At 39.1% G+C, this 24,695-nt stretch overlaps 2 protein-coding genes and 1 long non-coding RNA gene across 5 annotated transcripts in view; 2 read left to right on the forward strand and 1 right to left on the reverse strand.

The window, feature by feature from the left end:
- Xrn2 (5'-3' exoribonuclease 2) overlaps window positions 1–2,521 on the forward strand; it is a 65,672-nt gene extending 63,151 nt beyond the window's left edge. For both annotated transcript variants that reach the window (XM_031372146.1, XM_031372148.1), the window contains one exon: window positions 1,999–2,521. In XM_031372146.1, coding sequence (XP_031228006.1) covers window positions 1,999–2,064 — 66 coding nt within the window. In that variant the 3' untranslated portion in view covers window positions 2,065–2,521. The remainder of the gene's footprint in view (window positions 1–1,998) is intronic.
- Window positions 2,522–8,167: 5,646 nt separating this feature from the next.
- Nkx2-4 (NK2 homeobox 4) lies at window positions 8,168–10,017 on the reverse strand. Its single transcript, XM_031372149.1, has 2 exons — window positions 9,321–10,017; window positions 8,168–8,913 (listed from the first exon to the last, which is right to left on the reverse strand). Exons 1-2 carry the CDS (start codon window positions 9,769–9,771, stop codon window positions 8,294–8,296), a joined length of 1,071 nt encoding a protein of 356 aa, XP_031228009.1. The 5' UTR covers window positions 9,772–10,017; the 3' UTR covers window positions 8,168–8,293.
- The window catches only part of LOC116091089, a 22,082-nt gene continuing 6,599 nt past the window's right edge, over window positions 9,213–24,695 (forward strand). For both annotated transcript variants that reach the window (XR_004118934.1, XR_004118933.1), the window contains exons 1-2: window positions 9,213–9,492; window positions 9,704–9,789. This is a non-coding gene — a long non-coding RNA (uncharacterized LOC116091089). The remainder of the gene's footprint in view (window positions 9,493–9,703; window positions 9,790–24,695) is intronic.

Genomic DNA, 24,695 nt, shown 5'->3' on the forward strand with positions numbered 1-24,695 from the left:
GCAAGTTTCTCTTTGAAGATTTTTCCATACATTTTTCTGCCATGTGATGCAAATGAACATTATATTCATAGATAAATTGAGATGATATAGCTTTGTTTTCTTAATTCCATTAAGTCTTAGAAATAGTTAAAACTAAGGTCTGTTTAATATAATTTCCCCTAGCAGTTTGTGAGCCTGAACACAATTTGTCCTTAAATCAACCCTTGGTAGAGAACAGGATTTGGAATACTGCACCTCTGGTGTGTAGTGTTCCTGGAGTTAGGTATCTGCAGTGACATGAGTAGTTTTATTGTTTGCCTGGTGTGGCCTTCAGGCCTTTGCAGTACTTTGTATATTGGTTTTCTAATTTCTGTTTCTTTGTGTCCCCGCCTCCCTTAATCTAAGATCTCTGACATGGAAGAAAAATCATTTTGATGCCTTAAAAGTGTATTTTTGTAAGTCCGTTTCAACTTTACAAGAAAATAGTCACCTTAATTACTTACAGTTATTGCCTTTTGAGAAAATTTTGTTAGGATTCATTAAAATCATTCCATAGAATTTAAATTTTTTTCTATTCAACATCTCTGAAAAGTCATATTAGGAAATTACTGCTGTCTGTGCTCCTGGAGTTTAGATGGCACTAGGCAATTAAAATAACAGCATTTTAAAAATGAAGACATGAGAAACTGTGGAAGATGCTGAGTACAGTCACTTCATTTTGCAGTCAGGAACTGACAGCCTGTGGCCTCATAATCTGAAGGCAGGGCTGTGGACCCTGAACCCAAGTTCCTGTGGCCTCGTAGTCTGAAGGCAGGGCTGCGGACACTGAGCCCCAGGTCATCTTTCCTTTTGAAGTGGCCAAGGAGATTTCCCTCTGGAGGACTCTGCTGTTGAAAGAAGTAAAATTCTTTGCTAAGAAGATACATAAACAAGTTAGAAGACTCTTTTTTGGAAGTACACTCGTTCCTTTTAGTCTCAATTCCACATAGTTTTTGTTAAATTGCAACTATTGAAATTAGAGTTTATTGTTAAAGAGAATCATGCTTTCATTTTATTTGTAGTGACCTTAATATATCTAAACAAGTCCTTAGCCCACATTACAGCCTCCAGGATCTGCCATGCCATATGACATAAGCTGTGTAAGTGATAAAATAGAACCTTGTGTCTTAAATAGGAATTTCCTCTTCCCTTTAGAACCAAACCCGGTACCATACTCATCCTGCAAATGCTCTTACCACTGAGCTATATTCCTAAACCTTTAGAAAAATAATTAAGAATTATTTTTATATAAATGTTTTATTAATGTTCTGCTTTTCATCTAGCAAAAAATCATATATATTCCTAAAAATAACTAGCCATTAGGCCCCAGTAAGTCTCTTCCTTTGGTTAAATAAAGAGACTTTCCTACCAAGAGCTCAGAATGGTAGGAAGACTTTACGGCACTGTCTTTACAGCATGCACAATACCTGTGCAGGCTCAGACCAGACAGAGTCCAACGTGGAGAGAGGAGGGAGGGAGACACAAAGTCCCTCTCCTACTTAAGGAGCTATTGGCACCTGGTAATCACTGGGAAGGAGAGGGAGAGTGTTGATGGCTTTGGTTTATTCAAGGGTTTACCTCCTGGTAGGGTGTAGATCCTGTAGGTTGACTACTCACCAGTAATTAAAACAGGGAAATTTTCAAGGAACTAATAACAATATAAAAATAAACTCCATTCTACACACTTACAAGAAGCATTTCATTGTTCATTTGTCTGCATTTTAAGGAATTTCCTAGATGTGGTTGTTAGTAATGCTGTGGAGTTAGTGTTCAGTAATTCAACCTTTGTGTGTGTCTTCAGCTTTGTAACAAGCTACGTTAGAGCTGTAGGCTTAGACAACATACTTTTGAAGACTTCCCACATGATGTACCTTAAGAAAAAGTTTACTTCTTCATAAGGTGCTCTTCCACAAAGATGTTAATTTCTATATTAGGCGTTATTAATCCAGGAGATAAATTCTTTCTTTTGTTTACTTTCAGGGATATCCCAGAGAAGGACGGAAATATCCTTTGCCACCACCCTCGGGAAGATACAGTTGGAATTAAGCTTTTGTAAAGCTTTCCACATTCCTTTCACCATTCTACATTTTTATGCTATTTGTGGAAAGGTTTCTTTCTCAAGTAGTAGTTTTTAATAAAACCACAGTACTTTGTGTATTTCTTTTAACTGTGTGTATATTTTTACTGATCTGAACTCACTGTTTTATGTTGCTTTCTAGAGATGTGTATTGCATAATACAGTGGGTCTGAATTTATAATTGCTTGTAAACACATTTGATGAAATTAGGAGTCCTGGGTTTTCATTATGGTTAAAATTCAAAACAGCTCTAGGCTGATTTTAATGCACATTAATAATTAGGTATGGACATTTGAGCTGCACGTTCTGCAGACCAGAGCATATATTGCTCAACATTTCTTTGAAAACATTTCATTAAAGTACTTGTCTTACAGAAATTTGTGGACTTTAGTAAAAAAAAAAATAATAAAGCTAAACTTTAAAAATGTTGGTGTCTGGTGTCTGGTTATCTCAGCTGAAGTCTTGACTTACGGTGCCTATTCAGACTTATTTACAGTGCCAGCTTACACAGAAAGCAGTTCCTACAATTAGATGTTCTGAGCCAGTCAGTGTCGTATGTTTTAAGAGGATATGGTTAGCACTTCAAGAGCAAATTTCATACTTGTGGTTTAGTTTTAATGGCTTCTAAATCTCTTATTTAGGGATCACTTTTAAAATTTCAGATTTGAAGTTTTTTAGCTAAAGAATTTATACTAAGCATATTTTAAGTGATATTTCACAGTAGAATTCAGTCTGGATCTTATTCCCTTTCATTTAAGCACACTAACTCCCTAAATGCAAGTTTAGAGTTGACACACAGCTATTTTCATTTAATTACCAAAACAAACTTAGACTGGTTACCTTTCTGTGAAGACTGAGGCTTCGTCTCAGTCTTTCTAGCCTAATATGGTAAAGTAAGATTTCTTTTTGACCTTCTCACTTAGACATTTATTCTTTAGAAAACAGCTAAAGCCCACTTGTTAATTTTTTATTATGTGGGGGAAAAATCCACCTTTGAATTAATTGAAACTGTTGAATTCATTGCTGATGCTGGTGAAAGCAGCAGGATCATTTTATTATTGGAACAAAGAGTATTCACTAGGAATTGTCAACCTTTGTATGTTACCTTCACACCACATTATAGTAATGAATCCTACTATTAATGTCTCTCGCTTTCCAGATATGAAAGCTATCTAGCTTCTAAATAAAGGGATATACCTTCCAAAGGGAGCATGTGTCTTACTCTATAGTTTCATGGAGTTTCCAAACCCTTACTAATGCTTTTTATTTCCTCAGTCTCCTGGTTTTGGTTTAATATTTAAATTTTGGTTTTGGCTGAAGGGTCCTGAAGAAGTCTTAAGTAAAGGGCATAATGAAGTTAGCTGACAGAAGGTTCTCTCTTGTGAAACAGGTGGGTATGCCCAGGGAACATAGATCCTCCTCTTCTGCAGTCTCTTACTAGAGAAAAATGCTGTTGCTACAGTAAAGTGCTGTTTAAAGCTTTCAAGGATATTTACAGATGTAAATGTTCCCTCAAGTTTTAGTGTTGCAGGCAACAGGCTAGTTTTGCTACTTGTATTCCATTATGTTACCTTTGGGCATCTTTTTTCAGGGGTTCTCACTAAATTGTTTTAAGTCAGTACCTGGAGACATATGCTAAGAGGACCTAGTAAGGAAAAAGCAACCTTCTTATCTCTTGGGCCCCAAAGGAGTGATGTGAAAGTACAAAACCTTCTGCAAATAGTTATTGACTGCCATTGAGCTTTTCAAAGGCAAATAAGATGTAATGACCTATAGGTTAATTTTGCACAGACCTGGGATATCATAACAGAGCTGGGTGTTGGGTAGGAATCCTCCCACTTCTAGATGGAGGTCAAATGCTCAAGGTTTTGGCTAGGATGAAGGTTTGGGATGCACAAGGACTTTGCAGCTGAGGCTGAGCTGCCTGGGAGCATAGGGCTGTCAGGGTTATCGAGGATGGGCTGCCCTTCATAGTCAAGGTTGTGGTTGTGCTGTGTCTGTCCTGATTCGCCTCCCTGCGGAATCTGGAGGCTGGGGCAATTGGCCCATTGTCTCCCCTAAGTCTAGGATTCGGAAGCCTCACAACCAGACAATTGTGGAGTATGGTGAATGTGGAACAGAGAAATGTGGAGTATGGTGAATGTGGAATCTCAGACCTTCAATCTTGGGGGCACTGTAGCATCATTTCTCCACTCCCTGGATGCAGTCTGCATATTTACAATTCTCCAGGCCAAGTGAAAACGCTGAACCTGTAAGAAAATCAGAAACACGTCTGGCCCCACCCCACCGCCTGCTCCAGATTTCTGTTTAAAATTGAAAGTGTTGGCTGTAACCAAATTTAGCTGTACCTAGAAATCTAAAATCTAGATATTCTCAAGAGTCAGTCTATCCACAATTAAAGGCCACAGGGTGATTTTGCTGCTCTGCCTTGGTTCTCGAGACTTCTGCCCTCCCTGAATGGGTCAGAAAACCAAGGTGTTGTATTTCTGGTAACTGTGTCCTCTATTTCTAACTAGGAAAAAGGTCAAGGAACAAAGTAACAAGTGGCCCATTCTTGAAATATGCTTCCTCTATTGGACATTAATTTCAAAGATGTTCTGGGGCTGTTTTTCTATACCCTATTTCAGAATTGAAGTAAAAAGATAACATGCCTTAATTTGTATTTATAAAATGGCACTACTGTGAAATTGTGGACTTTAAGCTTATATAGCTTAACAGTTTTTTATTAGAAGTTACCTAAGCAATTACTGAGGTTACAGAGATTAAAACAAAACAAAACAAAAACACTTTACTCCATTACAGATAAATTATCTAAAGCAAAACTGAACAAAACTAAAACTCTTATGTCAGAAACTTCCATCACCATTAAATTTAGAAAATGTAACCTGGAGATTGCAAAGAACTCTCCATACTCACTGGATAGAGGATCGCTAGTTGACTTGTGCAAATGGTTCCCCAGTCTGGGTATCTCTGAAACTTCCCCAGATCTACTCACCAGTTCTCACTAGCCATAAAACAGCTTCTTACGTTTTACAAGTGTATCAGTTCTCTGTCTCACTGGGCCTGAGGATGGCAATCACAGCGTTTCAAAAAAAAAAAAAAACAATTTAAATAATTAACATACAGAGGTCCACCATGATACTGTGGCATTAAATGGCAGGGGAATATTATCTGTTCTTTGTATCTGAACTGGAATTTATTTTGCTACCATATAATGCATTACTTTCTCATATGCACAAATTCATATCTAAAAATCAAATCTATATGCTTTTTAATATGGTCCAAAATTCATTTTTAGAACCATTACTGTTCAGTGCAGTTAACAAAGCAAGCCTATGTAAGATATTTGTATTTAGTGAACAGAATTGAGTCTCTGATTTGCTTTAAATTGAAAGTAAACAGCTACTAGCAGAATGGAGTTTGAACACATTTGTGTTGATTAACTACTTGTTCTGACCTTTAGATTGTAGTTCTAAGCAAAGCCTTAAATAGGACAACTGGGTTACACTCTTACCCTTGCGTATACAAAACATCCTTCTTGTGTCCTTCAAATTTGCACACACTCTCATACTTTAATTTACATTCTAATGAAGATTACACGGAAGTACCTGCAATCCCTGCTGTTACTCTCTGCAACTTTCCATCTGCATTTTGGTTTCTATGCCTCCACTAGAAAAGATGCTAGACCCCAAAATGTACTGCAAAATGTCACATCTGCAGAGTTAGCATTTCTGAAACCCGGTTTTGCTATGGCCTCTGCTAAACTTTGAGAGGGCTTTGTTCCACCCAGCCCCTGCTCCAGTTCTCCCTCTTGGTTGTGGAGACACTTATCCTCCTCTTCAGTTAATGAGTTTCACCTAGTCTAGCCGTTTGTATTTTTATAAAGGATCTGTGAAGCACCAACTGCAAAAGAAGGGAAAAGGCTTTTGCTTTGCATTTATCAGAAAGTGGAATTCTATAGTAAAAAACATTTCTTTTAATGCTTCAGGAATCGAACCTTTTCCTAACGTCAGGACGTGCTCTCTGCAGCAATTACCTCAAGCTTTTTTTTTTTTTTTTTTTTTTTTTTTTTACTACTTCAGAAATGCTGAATGGAAAAAGATATGGCTACAGTACATATATTTTCAGAACATAGAACATGGAAAAAGATTGTTTGCTTCTGCTGACATTATTTCCAGTAGAGTTCATTTAATTTAAAGGATCCTTTGTCTGAAAATAAGCTACGGGTATGTGTGTGTGTAGAATTGTTATAGGTTTATTTTCCTTAAGAGTATCACTGCATGCCCACGGACCATAAAGCTATTGTTTTTGTAAGCGTTGGCCTGTTTAAAAAAATATATATTGTAAATGGTGTGAATTTTTAAAACATTTTCTAGAGGTAGTGTCGTCAAACAGATGAAAACAAAGCACTTTGAACTACAGTACATCAGTAATAGCTTTACCAGCAAAAATTAGTACTGATTTCTGAAGTCAATCTACTAGCAATGCAAAAACTCGACCTGGGAGATTTTTCTGTATGTTTATAGCACCATTTTTAGACTATTTTGTCTACTAAGAACTATGTTAAATGTCTTTAAAATTAAATCTCATTTTCCAAAAATGCACAACGGTGGTTTAATAAAAGACAATTTCTTTGCTCTATGCCCCTTCCCTTTTCTTGCCTTGAAAGGAACTGGAGTTAGAGAGAGAGAGAGAGGGAGGGAGGGAATGAGAATTTACTTTATAAAATAAATTTTGGAGAAAGTGCGTTCACGTTTGACTTCTATGAACCTTTCTATGCAGTTATTTTGAAGTTTCCAGAAAAATGTTCAAACCATGAGAGGAAATCGAGTGTTCCACACTCAAATTTGTTCAAAAAACAGAAATGCAGAAGAGGCTTGCTATCTCTGGTGACCATATGTTTTGATTATTTGAAAGCATGTTTTGCACATATTATTTCTTTAACTTCCATTAGTCCTGTAACTCCACACTATTCAGTCGGCTCTATTTCCTCCAATATGACTATTTTAATGAGTAAAAGAGCTGTGTTGCCACACTCTGCCAAAAGGAAAAAAAAAATCCCTACAACACTTAAAAAGAAATGACCTCTTGAGTTTTAGAAAAAGTACTTAAGGCCTTTTGAAGTTATATTTAGATATCCATTTGAAATACTGAAAATATTAATTGGCATATTAAAGAGTAAGTACATTTATTTATACAATAAAACACCGATAAAATTGGTGCAACTACTATGTTCTAAATATGATGGAAACATTATCTTACTTGTATATTTTGATAACAATTCAATAAATCACCTTATTCTTTTTGACTTGCTTTGAAGTAGATTGCTGGTAATATTGTTAATTTTACTTGTTTGTTCTATCTAGTACTTTGTCAAGGAGTCCAGATTCAGGTAAAAATACTTTAAAGAAAATAAATGCCATGTTTATAGGACAGAGTATGTTTATCAGCTGATCGGGTGAGGCCAGATTCTATATAAAAAGTATTTTATATAACCCTTTTTAAAATGATGAGCTGCATCTTGGGGTGGGGTCGGGTGGGGCTTGTGCTCTACTAGGATAACATAGTTACTTGGCTGCCTAATAATGAGCAAAATATTTTAAAATCAGCATTTAAATGTAAAAACAGTAACGATCCATATAGTTAGTATTTCGATTCTTTTTATTCCATTTCTCTATTTTACCCAACTGGCAGTTATTCCTCAGCAATGATGTTGCTGTGTGATCCACTTCGGGCTACAATTCAATTTACTTTCAATCAAGCATTAACGAAATTGCACTTAGGGAAGGGGCTTTGCAAATTAATCTCCCAAAATAAATTCCACTTCAAGGATTCATCGTGAAAGCTGGTTGATTTATAGAGATACAAACACCAACAAAGTTTCCGACTTCTAAAACTCTGAGAGCTTTGGTTAGGAACGTGGTGAATGCGTATTCCGTCAGTCAGTTCTTCGCATAACTTAGGAACTTCTGAAAGAAGGGAGATCACCACCTCAAAGTGTGGTGTCACATTATTCGGTCCGGGGCCGTCGCCTTCTCCCACCCCCAGGAAAGAGGTTCAGAGCAGCCCTGACCCTCTCCGCGACTCTTTCGTTCTTATCTCCATGCACTAAAGGGTCAGCTTCTGTACATTTCCCCCATCCGTTCTTGCAGTTTCTTGGCGGATCCTGCGAGTCGCAGGCAGACCCCCGGGGGCTCATCACCACGTTCTGCCATAGAGCAGGTTGGCGCCGAGCACGCCTCCGCCATAGTCCCCGGTGGCCGCGTCCAGGGCCGCCAAGCCGCCCCCGGGACCGTGCAGAGCGGGCGGGCTGGGCGACAGCTCCTCGAGCTCTGGCCCGGGCGTCGGGACCTGCGGCTGCTGGCCGCCCTGGCCAGGTGTCGGGGTGCCCGCGCCATTCTGGCACGGCTTGCCGTCCTTCACCAGCACCGGTACCGCCACGCGGCGCGGCGACGGCGGCGGCGGCGGTGGAGGCGGAGGGGGGCCCAGGCCGCCCTCCTGTTGCAGCTGCTGCGCCGCCTTGTCCTTGGCCTGTCTCTTCATCTTGTAGCGATGGTTCTGGAACCAGATCTTGACCTGCGTGGGCGTCAGGTGGATCATGCTGGCCAGGTGCTCGCGCTCGGGCGCCGACAGGTACTTCTGCTGCTTGAAGCGCCGCTCCAGCTCGTAGACCTGCGCTTGCGAGAAGAGCACTCGGCGCTTCCTTCGCGGCGCGGCCGCGTGCAGCGGCGCCAGCGACTTGGCGGCGTCCGCGATGCCGCTCAGCGAACCCATGCCGGCCACGTTCACGCCCGCCGACGGCCCCATGAACCTGGAGACTGGGGAGGGGGCCCAAGAAGGACGGCCGGTGAGCCCCGGGCCTGCGAGGACCGTTCCCGCCGTCGCCCCGCTCACTTCAAGGGACGGCACGGCGGCCCCCGACCGGGTCGCGGGCCCCCACGAGCGCCGCGGCCCGAGCCCCGCTCCCTCCGTGCGCCCCAGGGGCCCGGCAACCCCCGCGCGCCCCAGGGGGCTCCCAAGAAGCCCCGCGCGTCCCAGGCCGCCCCGCGCGTCCCGAGCCTTGACCCAGAAGCCCCCACGAGCCCTAGGCCGCGTCCCAGGACCCCCCGCGCGTCGACCCTCGGGCGCCGCCGACTAGAACGCCGGCACCCTCGCGCCCCGGCTGTGGCGGGAAAAGCCCGCGCCGCCAGCCTGCCCTCAGTCCCGCGCTCCTGGCCCCGCTCACTTGACGAGTAGCGCGGGTCCGTGTTGGCGCCGTACCAGCCGGTGGCAGCGGCCGCCGCGCCGCCCCGCATGCCGTCCGTGTAGGCGGGCAGCTCACCCATGTTGCCCAGGCCGCCGTTGCAGTAGCCGCCCATGGCGCTGTGCGGGAACTGTGAGACGCCGGGAGGCATGTGGTAGGTGGCGGCCGCCGCCGCCGCTGCCGCCGCCGCCGCCGCCGCCGCCGCCGCGTTGTGTCCGGCCATGGCGTGGGGCGGCTGCATGCCCGCCACGGCCGCCGCCTGCGAGGAGGGGCCGGTCGGTGGCGCGCGGTAGGCAGCGGCCCCCAGGGGCGCCCCCAGGCCAGGCGGCGCACCGTCCATGACGCCGCCGCCGAACTTCTTGTAGGTCTCCTCGATGGGGCTCAGGATGTCGGACACAGAGAAGGGCGTCGTGTGCTTGGGGCTCAACGACATGGCTCGGCGGACCGCCAGGTAGGGGGGCCCGGGGCGGGCGCGGGCGGGACGCGGCGGCCGCTCGTCGCCGCCACTTCGGCCCGGCGGCAGCGCCAGTGGAGAGCTGTCCGCGGCGCGGCGAGCCCCGGAGCTGCGGGATCTCGGGTTTATTTTAGTCCAGAGCCAGGTTTACGACAGACTTGGGGGGCGGAGCAACATTCCCAACGAGCAAACAATGGTCATTGACATCTTTTTCTCTCACCCCCCCTTCCCCATAACGGAGGCAAAAAAGGTAAAGGGCCAGTTGGGTGTTTCTTGAAAAGATTACCCCCCTTTCTAGCTCCATCCTTCGCGCTTCTATCCGGGTTACCTTTAGCCCTTGAGAAATAAAAACTCTGAGGCCACTGAAAGACCCACGCTTGTTTCGTGCAGACTGTGAGTTTTCCTAAAGTGACTTTGTGGCAAAGTTCAGTATAACGTCGAGGGGCGGGGGTGGGGGGAGGACAAACAGCTGTTAAGTTTGGGAGGGGGATGTTTTGCAGGGCTCACCTCCTTTCTAGCTACCAGCCCCTCACTGGCTCCATCATCTAAAGTGTTAAAAAAAAAGGCTCTTGGGTCCCACCATAAGAGCACATAAAGAGGAGAGGTACAATGACCGTCCTCTGCCATTGTAGGGCTCTCTAATTTATGCATCGTTAGATCTTTAAAGCATCATTTTGTAGGCAACCTAGCGGACACTTCCAAATTAGCTCAAAGTATCCAAATCCAAAGAAGAGGGACAGCACACAGAGAGACAGAGATGCTGACTTGTAAGTATGCTGCTCCTACTCTCAGGGTAGAAAATGAACAAGACAAAGTGTATTTGCTAAAAATGTTTCATATTTAATTTGCACCTTCATTACCGCTATCTTTTCTTTGTCCCCATCCCCAGAATCTGACTTATGGTTTATTCTTCTGTCACTACCCTGATATGACAGAGGGAGGGAAAAAGAGAGAGAGGGAGGGAGGGGGAGGTAGAGGGAGGGAGGGGGAGGTGGAGAGGGAGGAAGGAAGGGAGAGACAGGAGAGAGAGAGAGAGAGAGAGAGAGAGAGAGAGAGAGAGAGAGAGAGAGAGAGAGAGAGAGAGATTTCAAGTATGTTTACTTGTTTGTAATGGGTCTTTTTTGGTGGTCTTGGGAAAATAACCTGCTTAAGGAATACAACATTGATGTGGATGCAGAAAGCAGGTTAAAACAGCAGCTCCACAAACTGATTTTTAAAAAATTTCAAAATTGTCATCTCTTGGTATACAAATGTTCCTGCATAACAAAGAACTTACACTTTATGAACTTACAATAAGTGCTGAACAAGACAAAAGACAAAGAAGTGTGCAGGTACCAGTAAAATTGCAAATCATGGAGATGAGCGGGAAACAAAGACACATTTTAAAAGTTTTACTGGAAACTGGAGTAGAAGAGAGAAAAGTGTTTTTTATGCAAGATTTTATTGTGTCTAAAAACAAAAAGAGTGCCCACCAAAGTTTAATCTGGCAGCACATGCCTTGAGGATCTGGGCAGTTCAGCATTATCTTTTTCTTGGTTTCAGTCCTGGGCTTTGAATGTCCTTAATGGTTTTGTCTTATTATTTTAATCAACAACTGTGCTCATGTCAGTGTACTTTTGCAAAGAATCTGACTGTTGTAGGGAGAAAAAGACCATATGACAAGTTGTGGAAAGAAAATGACAACCAGAATAGTGATTTACTATTTTAAAACACATACTGTGGAACAAAATGCCAGGTTCTAGCAGTTGTTTATAGACATCAGTTACTGTCTTAACAAGATTAGTGTTGCTACAGTCTGACATAATGCTACTTTTATAGGTCTTTCCTGAACTTGAGACACTTGAGCTAGGTCACTTATGCTGGCACTGCCTACTTATATTTCTTGAACTAATGATACACAAAGAAGCCTTTGGGGGGAGGGCACTCAAATGCTGCGATCCTTTTACAATGTGGGTTTTAAACTTTGTCTTACTTTAAATCGTATTCCTTACTACTTATTAGCTTAAAAACAACAGGAAGTAATCTTAAACTTTAAACAAAGAAAAGGTAAGTAAATATAGTTGTCATAATATCTGTGAATATGAAAAAGTCTCTTGCAAACCATTATATCTTTCAAGTTTAGACAAATTTAAAAAATGAAGTAATTATCATAAACCTTATGTTGAAGCCAGAAAAGGTGGTTATAGTTTCTTTCAGATGAATTTTCTGTTTTCAAGTTATACATTTTATCTTATGACATTTTATTTGTAAAACTCCAGTGTGTCTATTTTATAAGTGCTTACACTATATTTTGTTCAGTTTATCAGTGCACTCAGATCTGGAAGTTTCCCACAATAAAATGAAAATATAAAACAAAACAGAATTTCTGTCGAAATTTACTTTCTGACTGCTTAGGAGCATCATAGGCCGAGTAGAATTCCTTTCCTGGACATGAAATATTCTGAAAGGAAAAAAAAATCTTAAAATCTTCCACATTTTCTTTTACCAGTTATTTGTGTCTTACCCTGGAAATTTTATACCTTTAAAATGTAGTTCCTGTTTGGATGTGTGCAAATGAGTTTGATAATAGACTCTGGAGAATGCATAAATGTATATCTAATGACAAAATAGCTTGGTACTCTGTTGAAGATTTCCATCAAACTCAGTTCATCCAATTATTCTCTGCCCAAATTGTGAATGGAAATTTGTAGTTAGTGATAGTGAAATACTATTGACTATATGTCACGAAAATGTATTTCTCAGGAATGCTTTCTTGTTATTCCCTGCCCTCCTCTTAGCACTTAGCAGAAAGAAAGGAAAGAAAGAAACTCTTACAGTAGTGAAAAGAGATGGTTCTCCCTCTCCTACTCTAGTCTCCTTTCCCATTTCCTCTCCTCATAACACTTGACATTGTATTCTGCTAGGATTGGTGCCACATCTTCAAGCACAATACTACTTTACATACAGGGGACAGCATTTATTTGGTTTTTGGTACCTTGACTATTTTTCATAGTTTAGATTTTTGTAGTTTCACACAACACTGAAAACTTCCTAAGACATCCTATAGCAGAAAAAGAAAAAATTGCTAGACAAAAAGATTCAGTAGGTCCATCCTTTTTTTTTAGACAAAAATTGACATTTATTGAAAATCTCTGATATGTTAGTTAACTTTAGAAACAGAAATCCTGGCAAGAAGCTAAACTAAACTAAACTAAACTACTAAAACAGAAGAAAGATCCTTCCCTGCAATTGGGATTTACTGTTGTCATGCAGCTCAGCCAGAGGGGCCTGGGAAGAGGGGAGAAACCCTGTGACAGACCAAACCCCCTTTGAAGTAGAGTTCCAGCTAGAACCAAGAGGGAGACTTTTTCTATGGTGGCACATAGGTTTCAATAGCTCCTGAATTTCTGCATCAGGGTGAACTGTTCTTGAAAAATATTACTCTCTGTTGAATAATCAAGAATATAAGTGCTGTTTAGAAATAAGACACTTGCTGCATTTAGAATTAGTTTGCAATAGTTGTAAACTTATTTGATTAGTGAAATTCTCATGGTGGAGAAGTAGCTGTAATATAACAATTGCGATCTTTTTTTACTTGGAAAGGAATAAAGAATCATGTTAATAGCACTTGTTTTGTGCAGCAAAATTTGAAGGTATAAACAAAATTCTAAGGAGACAAAATGAAGTTTATTCTTAAATTTTTGATCATTTTATCAATTTCTGGAATTTAGTTCCCATTTTTGTTTTTAGTTTTCCTAGATGCTTTTAGTTTTAATTGGCTATTTAAATTATTTCACATTTCTTTGGCTAATTTTACTCCTATATTTATGACTTTCTCTGTCACACAGTGCTGTGTTCATATTTTCTTTATAAAATGGAAAATCTTTGTGATTTACCTACCTACAAAAGATTCTTGACTGAATCTGAAAAATATTCAGATATTTTTAGATAAAAAATTGTTTTCAGCTTCTCAACAATGGTAAGTCTAACCAATGAGTTTGTTAGTGTAATTATTAATAGTACATCTTTTGAACAGCATGAGAACAAATGGGAAATATCAACAATATTATCATTGGCTAAATCATAATAAGGATTTTTAATATGATTCCCCCAGAACAAAAACAAAGAACAAAACAAAACAAACCCTCCACAAACAAATAATATAAAACCCCACACCAAACAATGTACTTCTCCTAATATTATAGGAAAGCTGTAATCTTAGTTTTTAACTTGCAGCAGAAAATAATAGGGTATGTGTGTATGCCTATATAAAACAAAAAGTATAAATACTTCTTCTACATTACAATTCTCTTACCTTGGGAATATAAACTTGAACTAGATATTTACACTTTTCTGTAGTTTTAAATATAATGTTTTAGAGTAAAGTTATGTATGTTATAGGAAAACTAACAATATTGGAATATAATTTTTGTTTCTAATTAACAAGCTTATGTGTATACCTTGCTACCATAAAAAGTTTAAAACTTTGTTATTTCTATTTGTTTTTCACATATTTTAGGATGTCATTAAATTCCTGTTATAAAAAAGAATTGAATTTTAAGAAAAATAATTTCTATTACTTTATGCAGGGAGAAAATTCTAATTTTTCTGTCTCTAAACATTCTTAATAGGAACTACTACACATAGCCTTTATAAATATATACCTCCATAACTTCATACATAATCAATTTCTCCAGTCTAAGTTAGTTCAATGATTTTAATGCAAATTATATTAATGGTGTATCATATTAGCTTTACAAGTTAGCTTGCAACAATCAAAGGTGCTTTTTACATCTGAGCTGGGTAGTTGGGTTATTTGTTGCCATCACTTACTTGAAGGAGAATTCCAATTTTTGACATTTAGTGGGTTGAATATTGCATTGGTATTAAAGCTGTACTATGTACATTTTAGAAGAAATAATGAGCAATATTATAGAGAATAATTTCACTTTTTTCTCTTTTGTCTATATTGCTAATGTTGAAGTGCTATTTAGTAGTTGTTTATGTATATCAGTCTGAAATTTTGATTGATGATTGTGCTTACAAGGAAATGTCTACCTCATAAAACAGTTTGGGTAAATTTCAAGCAATTTAATTATTAGCTCAATGATATGCTTTAAAAAGCTTGATACAAAATAGTTAATTACTTTATTAATTGTGAGTACCATCAGGAAAATCTGAGTGATAAAGTTGCCTCATAAGATCTCAAAAATAAAATCAAGTTGGATATTGTAACACTTTGGTAATCATAAATCTCTTGAGGCATAAGAATTGTGGGTTCAAAGCTAGCCTGTGTATCATAGCCAATTTGAAGCTAACTTGGGCTACAGGAGGAGATCTTATCAATAAATAAGCAAACAGAGATAGCAGTGGAGGTTTTAAAGCTGTTTCAGTTCTGAAGTGCTGAGGATCAACCTCAAGGCTAAATGCTTCTAACAACACCCTCAGTTAAAACAAAAACAAACAAACAAAAAAAAAAACCACAAGAGGGGGTCGGGGTGGGGGTGGCGCATACCTTGAATCCCAGCACTAGGGAGGCAGAGGCAGGCAGATTTCTCAGTTCAAGGCCAGCCTGGTCTACAAAGTGAATTTTAGGACAGCCAGGGCTATACAGAGAAACCCTGTCTCGAAAAAACAAAACAAACCAACCAAACAAACAAAAAATCCCAAAACCAAAAAACCACAAAATGTTTGTCAGATGAACTTTAAATTATTTCCCTAAAGTATCCAAGCTGTGAAGTAAACTGAGAATGGGATCTGATCGTTTGACAAATCTAATGTTTATTTTAAAGTTTTAAAAAATGAAATACTAAATATGAAATTTGAATATAAAAAGTAATATAACAAGCATATGGGAAATGATTTTTTTCCTTTTAGAAAAATAGAAGAATTTCACAAAACACAAAAGTATCACAAAGCACAGGGCATTGTAACTTGGTCTAAAATGCAACTCCAGAGAAATAAGATTTGCTTGAGAAATTTTGTACTAGTTTAAATGAAAAGCAATTTATTGTTGGTATGTTGTTAAGAATGTATAATAATATCTAATAAAGACAAAAGTGGTAAATTACTGTTTTCATAATGAAAAGCCTAAAACTGCAGTATCCGTTTTAAGAACAACACTAATTCAAAAATAAAAATTAGTGAGCTTCAATAGGTGAAGACAAATTATGTAATAAAGATGAAGATTTTAAAAATCTAATTGATACTTTTATATAGTTAACTTTTAGATAATATAAACAATGTTGAATACAAGGGATATATATGTCTGAAATTTTGTTCTTATATAAACAATTTGTTAGGTATATATGTACGAGTGGACTCTTAAATACACTATTTCTTTAGGATAATCAGTGATAATGCATATATGATTGAGCTACTGTTGGCAGACTGCCTTGACATAGCTTTTACTAATGATTTGCAGAGATTAAAAGGGTAGTGGTAATGGTGGCTTAGAAATTGCTTTCCAAAGACACTGAAGGGTGGAAGGTAAACCCGGGGCCTCTAGTGCCCTCTAAAATCATCTTTGCATAAAACCAGGTTTAGCAGAGGCAAGTGTCATTTTAAGTGCTCTGTCATGAAAAAAAAAAAAGGTGGTATAAAGAGATTATGTGAGCATAGTTCTTTAATAGCAAATCAGGGTATATGTTTTATACCCATACCGAAAAAGAAATAAAGAGAATGTTGTGTATATTCAATGTAGTCTCTGTGACTGAATTTATCCTCATAGATAATAAATGAACATTCATGAAAAGTCAAACACTTTTCATGACTACAAAAGTCTATGACCTTAGGCATGGTGGCACATACCTTTAATCCCAGCATTAGAGAGGCTGGAAAAGGAAGATGATGGGTTTGAAGTCAGCCCATGCTTCATAGTGACACCTAATCTTTCTCTCTCGTTTTTTTTTTTTTAAGGGAAGCTAACCACAAACTGTATTTATCTTTACTTATTTAGGTTGCATCATTTGTATGTGTTCAAGCCAGTTGTATTTGTTCCATAGATATTTTGACACCCAGGAGGAATTGTATCGGAAAAATGCAGATTTATTTATTCTCTGATTCTTAAAATATATGGCAGTTTATTGAGATCTCACAAATAAGAACTTCATTAAATTAAGAAGAAAAACATTTAACTATACAGACTATAAAGTCTCCTAAGTTTATCAGCTTCTCAGAACATGTCCTACTTGGAAGGTGGCAGTAGGTTAAAATTTTAAATGTTACTAACATTAATGTCTTGTAACATACTCAGTGCTGTCATGAGTTCTGTGTGTTTGTCTAAGTTAATCGATACATAGAACTTAAAAGTGTGATTGACATTGGTATAGAATTAGGTACATATTCTGAATAGGAGGGGAAAGAAGGTCTCAGAAAATTGTGCACCATTTTCTTCTGAGTCTGCAGCGGTGATGGGTCAAGATTTATGCTACCTTTGAGTGACAGTTGTTAGAGACTATTTTTATGTTGCCCAATGACTTTGATGGCTACTTACACAAAGTTTACAAAGCGAATACTCATATGGATTTTTGTATCCAGATGTATATATGCTGCCCCATACCCACCTCTCCTTTGGGATAGCCAGACCACTCACACACAGAGCTGGCCTGGAAGGAGGGAAGCTTAACTGGGCACACATGGATGCAGTGCAGGATTTTGGTCAGCAGTGAATGCATGAGTAATGAACACACTGGGGAACAGCTTCAGAGAACTGCTTCGATTATTAGGGGTAGGAGAGAAAGGGGCATTTATGCCCCTGGGGAGGTGGCCAGAGTCTCTGGGGCAAGGTTTGTGTGGCCATGTACCAGTCAATGGCCAGGGCAGGAGTGTTGGAAGATGTTCATGTACATACTCAGGGACTGTAGGATCTGGGGATGGGGCTGGGAGTCTGGAGACCTTATAAAGTCAAATGAGTGAAGCCTGATAACTGTGTGGTAATAAATTCTTACTAGGGTTGATGGTTGGGGAACTGGCTTTATGGCTCCAGGTTTGGAGTCAGGGGCGGGATAGCCAACTCCTGCTGTCCTCATGATGAGGTAACCAGGGTCAAAGCTCCCTCATCCATTCCTCTGTAACCCTGGGTCATTACAGTCTCACAGATAAGTCTATGTGTATATACATATGTTTATATTATGAGCATAATAGAAAGTTTCAATTGCTTGTAAGTGGTTACTGGATGAAAGATGCTCCTTTCCTACAGATTCTTCAGGATTAAAATAATTTCCTTAGAAAATTTAACAGTATAATTTCCCATGTTATAGTGAATGACAAATTTACAGATCATTGTTACTGATCATTGATGTCAATTTGGTATTATTAAGATTATAAATAATAAAGAGAGGCTTGGTGCAAAGTAATATAAAAGTGTATGTACAAGTATATATAATGCGAGTAGGTGGGATGTACTTAACCCAATATATCTGAAATATTATTTTCATCCATGAAGTTAATTTTTAAAATTTTGTTTGTTTTTATGTTTGTGTTTTACAAGCATGTAAGTGCAATGTGTGTGTGCAGTGCTTGGGGAGGCTAGAAGAGGGTGTTGGATCCCCTGAAACTGGAGTTACAGGCAATTGTGGGCAGCCATGTGAGTGGTTGGAACTGAACTCGGGTCCTCTGGAAGAACAGCCATTGCTCTGAACTGAGCCATCTCTGAAGCTGCTGTACATGAAAAGGTTAAGGTTTCTTTTCTCTATGTGCTAGATCTTTGCAGTTTTATGCTTACTCCTGGCTTGGAGTAGCCATACTTCAAGGGTTCAGTGGCCATGTGTCATTCGTTAATATTGTATTGAGAGGCAGTGCTCCTATAGTGTTTTATTCAAATTTCCTGTACATCTAAATGTATGTTCATTGACATTACAAATATGTGTTTTCACAGAAATTCACGTTGATCTGAAATTTGTGCACTAGATTTGGCTTGGCACCTCTTTCTTTATACCCCAGGAATTAAATTGGTTCCTCTCTCCCCCACCCCCACCTCTCTGTCTCTCTCTCTCTCTCTCTTGAAAGATTCTTGCTAAATAGTCCTGGCTGGTCTGGTATTCACTAGCCCAGACTAGTCTTAGACTCATATCAATCCTCCTGCCTTAGCTTCCTCAGTGCTGGGATTACCATATTCAGCTATTAAGTCAAATAAATAATATTAGTTCATCTGATGTGAAAACCCCATAAAACTGAGATTTAAGTACTCATAAATAAAGGTTTATTGAACACATTTACACTCATTTGTCTATAGCTATGTTCATAACATAGTAACAAAGCATCTACAACAAAGACTACATGTCCCATAGTCTTAAATTTTTACAGATACTATTAACCAGCCCTTGCTAGTAAAATGGAAAATCACCTTTGTTCTATACAATCCCACATGTGTCTCAAGAACTACTCACTGTTAAGGTTTTTATGTGCTTTTTAAGGTATTTCTTTATATATTTATGTATAGAGGTATGGTATAGTATATATGTGTGTATAAATATACAAATATGTATGTGCAAACATGCTCATATTCTGTAGTTTTATGTATCTAGAACATATTTACATTTTATGTAACGATCATTATATATGCTCTAATTTCCTTTATTCAACTATATTTTCTATTGATTGGCATGTCAGTAGTCAAATCTAGGCTCCTTGCTTATATGTGTGTGTGTGTGGTGTGTGTGTATGTATGTATATATATGTGTGTGTACATATGAATGAGACAGTATAGACATTCATCTTTTTTATTATTATTATTTTGTTTTTTGAGACAGCCCTGGCTGTCCTAGAACTTGCTCTGTAGAACAGACTGGCCTTACAGAAATCCACCTGCCTCTTGCCTACCAAGAGCTGGGATTAAAGGTATGCCCACCATGCCCATCTTCTTTCTAATGATCACATTCTGTTCCACAATATGAGTTCATATAAGTTGTTTATCAGTCTCCAGTGAGTGTATGTTCATTCTTTTCCTTGTTTGTTTGTTCATTCATTCTATCCTTCTTTCCTCCCTTCCTTCCTAAGTTATTCTTTCTCCCCCTTTTTATGTGCTATTATACACAGTGCTGTAGGTAACATACATATAGGTCCTTGTGGTACATAATCTTTTAATTGGATAAATTCTTTATTTACATTTCAAATGTTATCCCCTTTCTTGGTCCCCCCTCGAAACCCCTTATCTCATCCCCCTGCCACTGCTTCTATGAGGGTGTTCCCTCACCCACCCACCCACTCCTGCCTCCCCACCCTGGCATTCCCCTGGGGAATTGAACATTGAGGCATCGAGCCTTCACAGGGCCAAGGGCCTCTCCTCCCATTGAGGCCTGACAAGGCCATCCTCTGCTGCATATGCTGCTGGAGCCATGGGTCCCTCCACTCTTTGGTTGCTGGTTTAGTCCCTGGGAGCTCTGGGAGGTCTGGTTGGTTGATATTGTTGTTTATCCTATGGAGTTGCAAACCCCTTCGGTCCTTTCTCTAACTCCTCCATTGCAAGGTCAATTTCTAGAAGTAAAATTTAATCCAAGTATGAGTGTTTTACATTTAGTAGAGGCTGCCAGATTGCCTTAAAAAAACTATCAGTTTACATGTAAGGGTGGATAAACTTTCTCCTCGTATCCTCACCAACACTAGCTAATTGCTAAATTTAAAAATCACATTTATTTTGTGTTTATGTTTGTATATGTGTGCATATATGTGCCATAATGTGTGCTTATATGCATGCACATGTACATGTGTGAGAGAGCATTCATGCAGGCTTGCATTTGTGTGTGTGTTAGTGAGAGAGAGGGGGACAACTTGTAAGAAGTAGTTCTATTCTTCCATCACGTGGGTCCTTGGGATTGATTACATTTTGGGGGAAAGTGGCTGAGCCACTGAGTAATCTCTCAAGCCTAAAACCCTTTAATTCACTATTAGATAATTATTTTAGTATCTCCAGTACTTTTCTGTTTTTTTTTTAAATACTGTCACTTATTATTTAAAAAGAACAAAAAATTAACCAAAGAATATATAAAGTATGAAGAGGCAGTTCCCTGAAATAATGTCCAGGAGTATCACTATATAAATATTCAAACTTAAAAAAAAACTTAAAACGTTTTTTTCATTTTTCTCCTCATTATTTTAAGAACAGTATTGCCTGGGCAGTGATGGCGCATGCCTTTAATCCCAGCACTTGGGAGGCAGAGGCAGGTGGATTTCTGAGCTTCAGGCCAGCCTGCTCTACAGAGTGAGTTCCAGGACAGCCAGGGCTATACAGGGAAACCTTGTCTCAAAAAACAAACAAAACAAAACAAACAAACAAACAAAAGTATTGTATAGTACAATGTAACTTTATTTTAGAATTGCATGTACTTTGGTTGAATCCTACTCTACCAAACTGTAAATTCTGGTGGCAGATGTTACTTAAGCCTTTTGAATTTAACTGTTCTTAACTGTAAAAATGTGACAGATAAAATGGGTTAAGTTGTCTGACATAGAATTCCACCCAAGATGTCCACTTTAGTCTTCCTTTCACTCCCTCATAAGAACATCAAAAATATTATTTCCAAAAATACTGTTTTATTGCAGACATTTGGGGACCTATATGTACATGGTGAAGGCTTAGTAATAATGTTAATATATTTATAAATCTAGATATATAGAAAGGTTAATTTCCTCAAGGGCTGTCATTTTACTGTGATCTCATGACATTTCTCCTTCAGTCCTACCACCCTCTTGTCACATGCCACTCTATAGCCAAGATGTGGAATAATATCCTACTTGTTGAGAAAATATATATCTCCAGGCATAAAAGAAGTACTTTCCTCTTTAATCCTCTTAATCTCTTTTATCTATCTATCCATCTGTCCATCCATCTGTCCATCCAACCATCCATCCATCATCTCTCTGGGTTTTTTTTTTTTGGATAAAAATGGACTGTATACTTCTGAGATTAATCAAATTTTATTAAGCAAATGGTTTGAAGTGGAAAATTACATGCCAAGGAACAATAACATTGAGAATTATGTCCTAGGAAACCATAGCTGAGGACTTTATGAACTTTATAGGTCGAGGAAGTAGAAGGTGGAAGTCATATTCCAGATAGAGGAGCATTTTAGGAGCACTTATAGAAGCTGTGTATGTATATACGTATTTATGATATGTATATGTGTATACAAATATTCTTTGAGTATACTCAAAAAGTTTGAATTTATTATGTAAGCAAAGCTTTCTTTGAACTTACAATCCTGTCTCAGCCTTCTGAAAGCTGGGAGTATAGGCAAATATCATCATATCTGGTAATTTAAATCAATGATTACTTAGTGTCTACTGCTCTGATTTATATGTAAGTTTGTGTTCCAAAGCTTTATATGCTGAAAACTTAGTTCCTCTTAAGAGGGACAATGCGGGCTGGAGAGATGGCTCAGTGGTTAAGAGCACTGACTGTTCTTCCAGAGATCCTGAGTTCAATTCCCAGCAACTACATGGTGACTCACAACTATGTGTAATGGAATCTGATGCTCTCTTCTAGTGTGTCTAAAGATAGCGACAATGTACTCACATACATAAAGTAAATAAATAAATCTTAAAAAAAGAGAAACAATGACTGGGGATACATTTTAGTGCAGGAATGCTAGTCTAGCATTCATAAGACCCTAAATTCAATTTCCAGCACCAAAAGAGTGAAGAAAGGAGGCCTAGTACTAAACAGGAAATTTATAGATTTTTCCAATTTTTTATAGAAATTTACCATTTAGGGTATTGCCTTTGAATGGAGCTAATACAGTTTTCTTGGGACCTCATTTATCACTTCTTCTTTTTTTTTTTTTTAATATTTATCTTATGTGTATGAGAACACTGTAGCTGTTTTCAGATGCACCAGAAGAGGGCATTAGATCCTAATACAGATGGTTGTGAGCCATCATGTGGTTGCTGGGAATTGAACTCAGGACCTCTGGAAGAACAGTCAGTGCTCTTAACCACTGAGCCATCTCTCCAGCCCCACTTATCACTTCTGATAAGAGTGCATTGTATTAAAGCAAGGATGCTCTTACTATTGACTTTTCTACACATGTCAGTTGTCCTACTGTGTTGTTATACAGCTAAGGGACCCTTCATCAGAGGTCAAAGAGACGGGACCACTTGATCTTAGACTTTCATCCTCCACAACTATTAAACAAACCTATTTTCTTAATAAATGCACAGCGTTGAATACCTTAGTATAGCAGCAAAAACTAGACATATGCCAAGCCCTAGAAGATGTACAATGTTTAGGGAAAGAAATTATTTCATTCAAATGGAGTATAAGCTTCAAACTAAGAATCAATGGGAGATAGAATTGGAAAGTTTGATAGGATCCAGGTGATAAAGAACTTTGCTAAATATTAAGTATTGGGACTTTATCCACAAAGAACAAGACTAGATATATGTTTTGGGAAATCATAGTGGCATCAGTATAGATGAAGAATTCAAGAATATTAATACTTGAAAGCAGAGCATTCAGTTGAAGGTTGTTATAAAAAGTTACACAAGAAATGTGGAGTTTGGAAATTTAGGCTGGACAAGCCCAAATAATGGATGATTCTTGTAGGAGCACGGAAGGTCAGAATGTAGGTAACAATATAAACAGTAAAGATTATGAGATATCAAATAGCAACAGACTAGAATGGTTTTCCTAGGTTTAACTACACATACACTTAAAGTTCACTGCAACCATGGTCCAAGGGGGCCTAGCAATTGCATCATTCATGTGATGCTGCTTTTGCAGGCATGTAGAATACAAATTACAGAATCATGGAGACAACACGTATTTTTAAGGAAGTCCTAGAAAGCAGTGTTTCAGATTCTCTTGCAAGGAGTCCATGAGAGATCAATGTGTGAAGCTCTTAGGTTAAAGTTTAAGCTGTAATGGAGACACTAGGATACTGGACATAGTAGGAATGTGGAATGTCTGCCAAGAAAAAGCTATAGGCTACAAGTGAACTCAGCTTAAGAGAAGCAATATAAGCCTACAGATAGTAAAGCCATAGGGATGGGACTGCCCATGCTTGGTAGTGCTCACATCAGGTCACCACATGTTCTAGATATATGACACAAAGTTATGGGATTTAGTGTTTTTCCTACTGTATTTGGTCTTGTTCTGGTCCTATTCCTCCTTTCTTCCTTTCCATTCATCATTCCTTTCCATCCCACACTTGGCTTTTCAAACTTGGTTTTTCCAGCCCTGGCTGTCCTGGACTCAATTTGTAGACCAGGCTGGTTTCAAACTCAGAGATTCACCTGCTTCAGCCCCCTAAGTACTGGGATGAAAGGTGCGCACTGCCACCACCACAGACAATCCCATTCTTCTCTTAAGAATAGGAATATTAGGGCTGGAGGGATTTCTCAGCAGTTAAGAGCATTGATTGCCTTTTTAGAGAACCTGAGTTTGATTCCCAGCACCCACATGGTGATTCACAGTAGTCTATAACTCCAGTCTCAGGGAGTCTGATGCCCTCTTCTGGCATCAGTCTGGGGATAGTGCATGCGTTTGTACAGACATACATGCAACCAAAACACCAGTACACATAAAATGAGTAATTTAAAAAATTTTCTACTAAGAATAGGGAATATTTGTATCACTGCATACTAGAAATATGGAATACTTTTATTTTAGAAGACTTCACAGGCAAGAGAATGCCTTGAACTTTAGAATGGACTTTGAACTTGGGCTATTGAATTACTTTGAATGGAATTACAGAGACTTTTAATACTGGGCTAGTGAAATTTGTGTAGAAATATAATGTAGCCTTTTGAGGAGATAGTGGTGGGAAATTATGGTTTAAAGTAATTTATTGACACAGTACTACCGGAGGACCCAGCTATACCACTCCTGGGCATATACCCAAAAGATACTGCAACATGAATAAGGACACATGCTCCACTATGTTCATAGCAGCCTTATTTATAATAGCCAGAACCTGGAAACAACC

The sequence above is a fragment of the Mastomys coucha genome, unplaced genomic scaffold (genome assembly GCF_008632895.1).
Source record: "Mastomys coucha isolate ucsf_1 unplaced genomic scaffold, UCSF_Mcou_1 pScaffold15, whole genome shotgun sequence".
NCBI lineage: Eukaryota > Metazoa > Chordata > Mammalia > Rodentia > Muridae > Mastomys > Mastomys coucha.

What these genes read in the sequence shown, in the direction of transcription:
- Nkx2-4 (XM_031372149.1), bottom strand. Translation starts at nt 9,771, where the DNA reads ATGTCGTTGAGCCCCAAGCACACGACGCCCTTCTCTGTGTCCGACATC. An exon ending in GGACCCGCGCTACTCGTCAA is followed by an intron (nt 8,914 to 9,320) that starts GTGAGCGGGGCC and finishes CCCCCTCCCCAG; the next exon opens with TCTCCAGGTTCATGGGGCCG.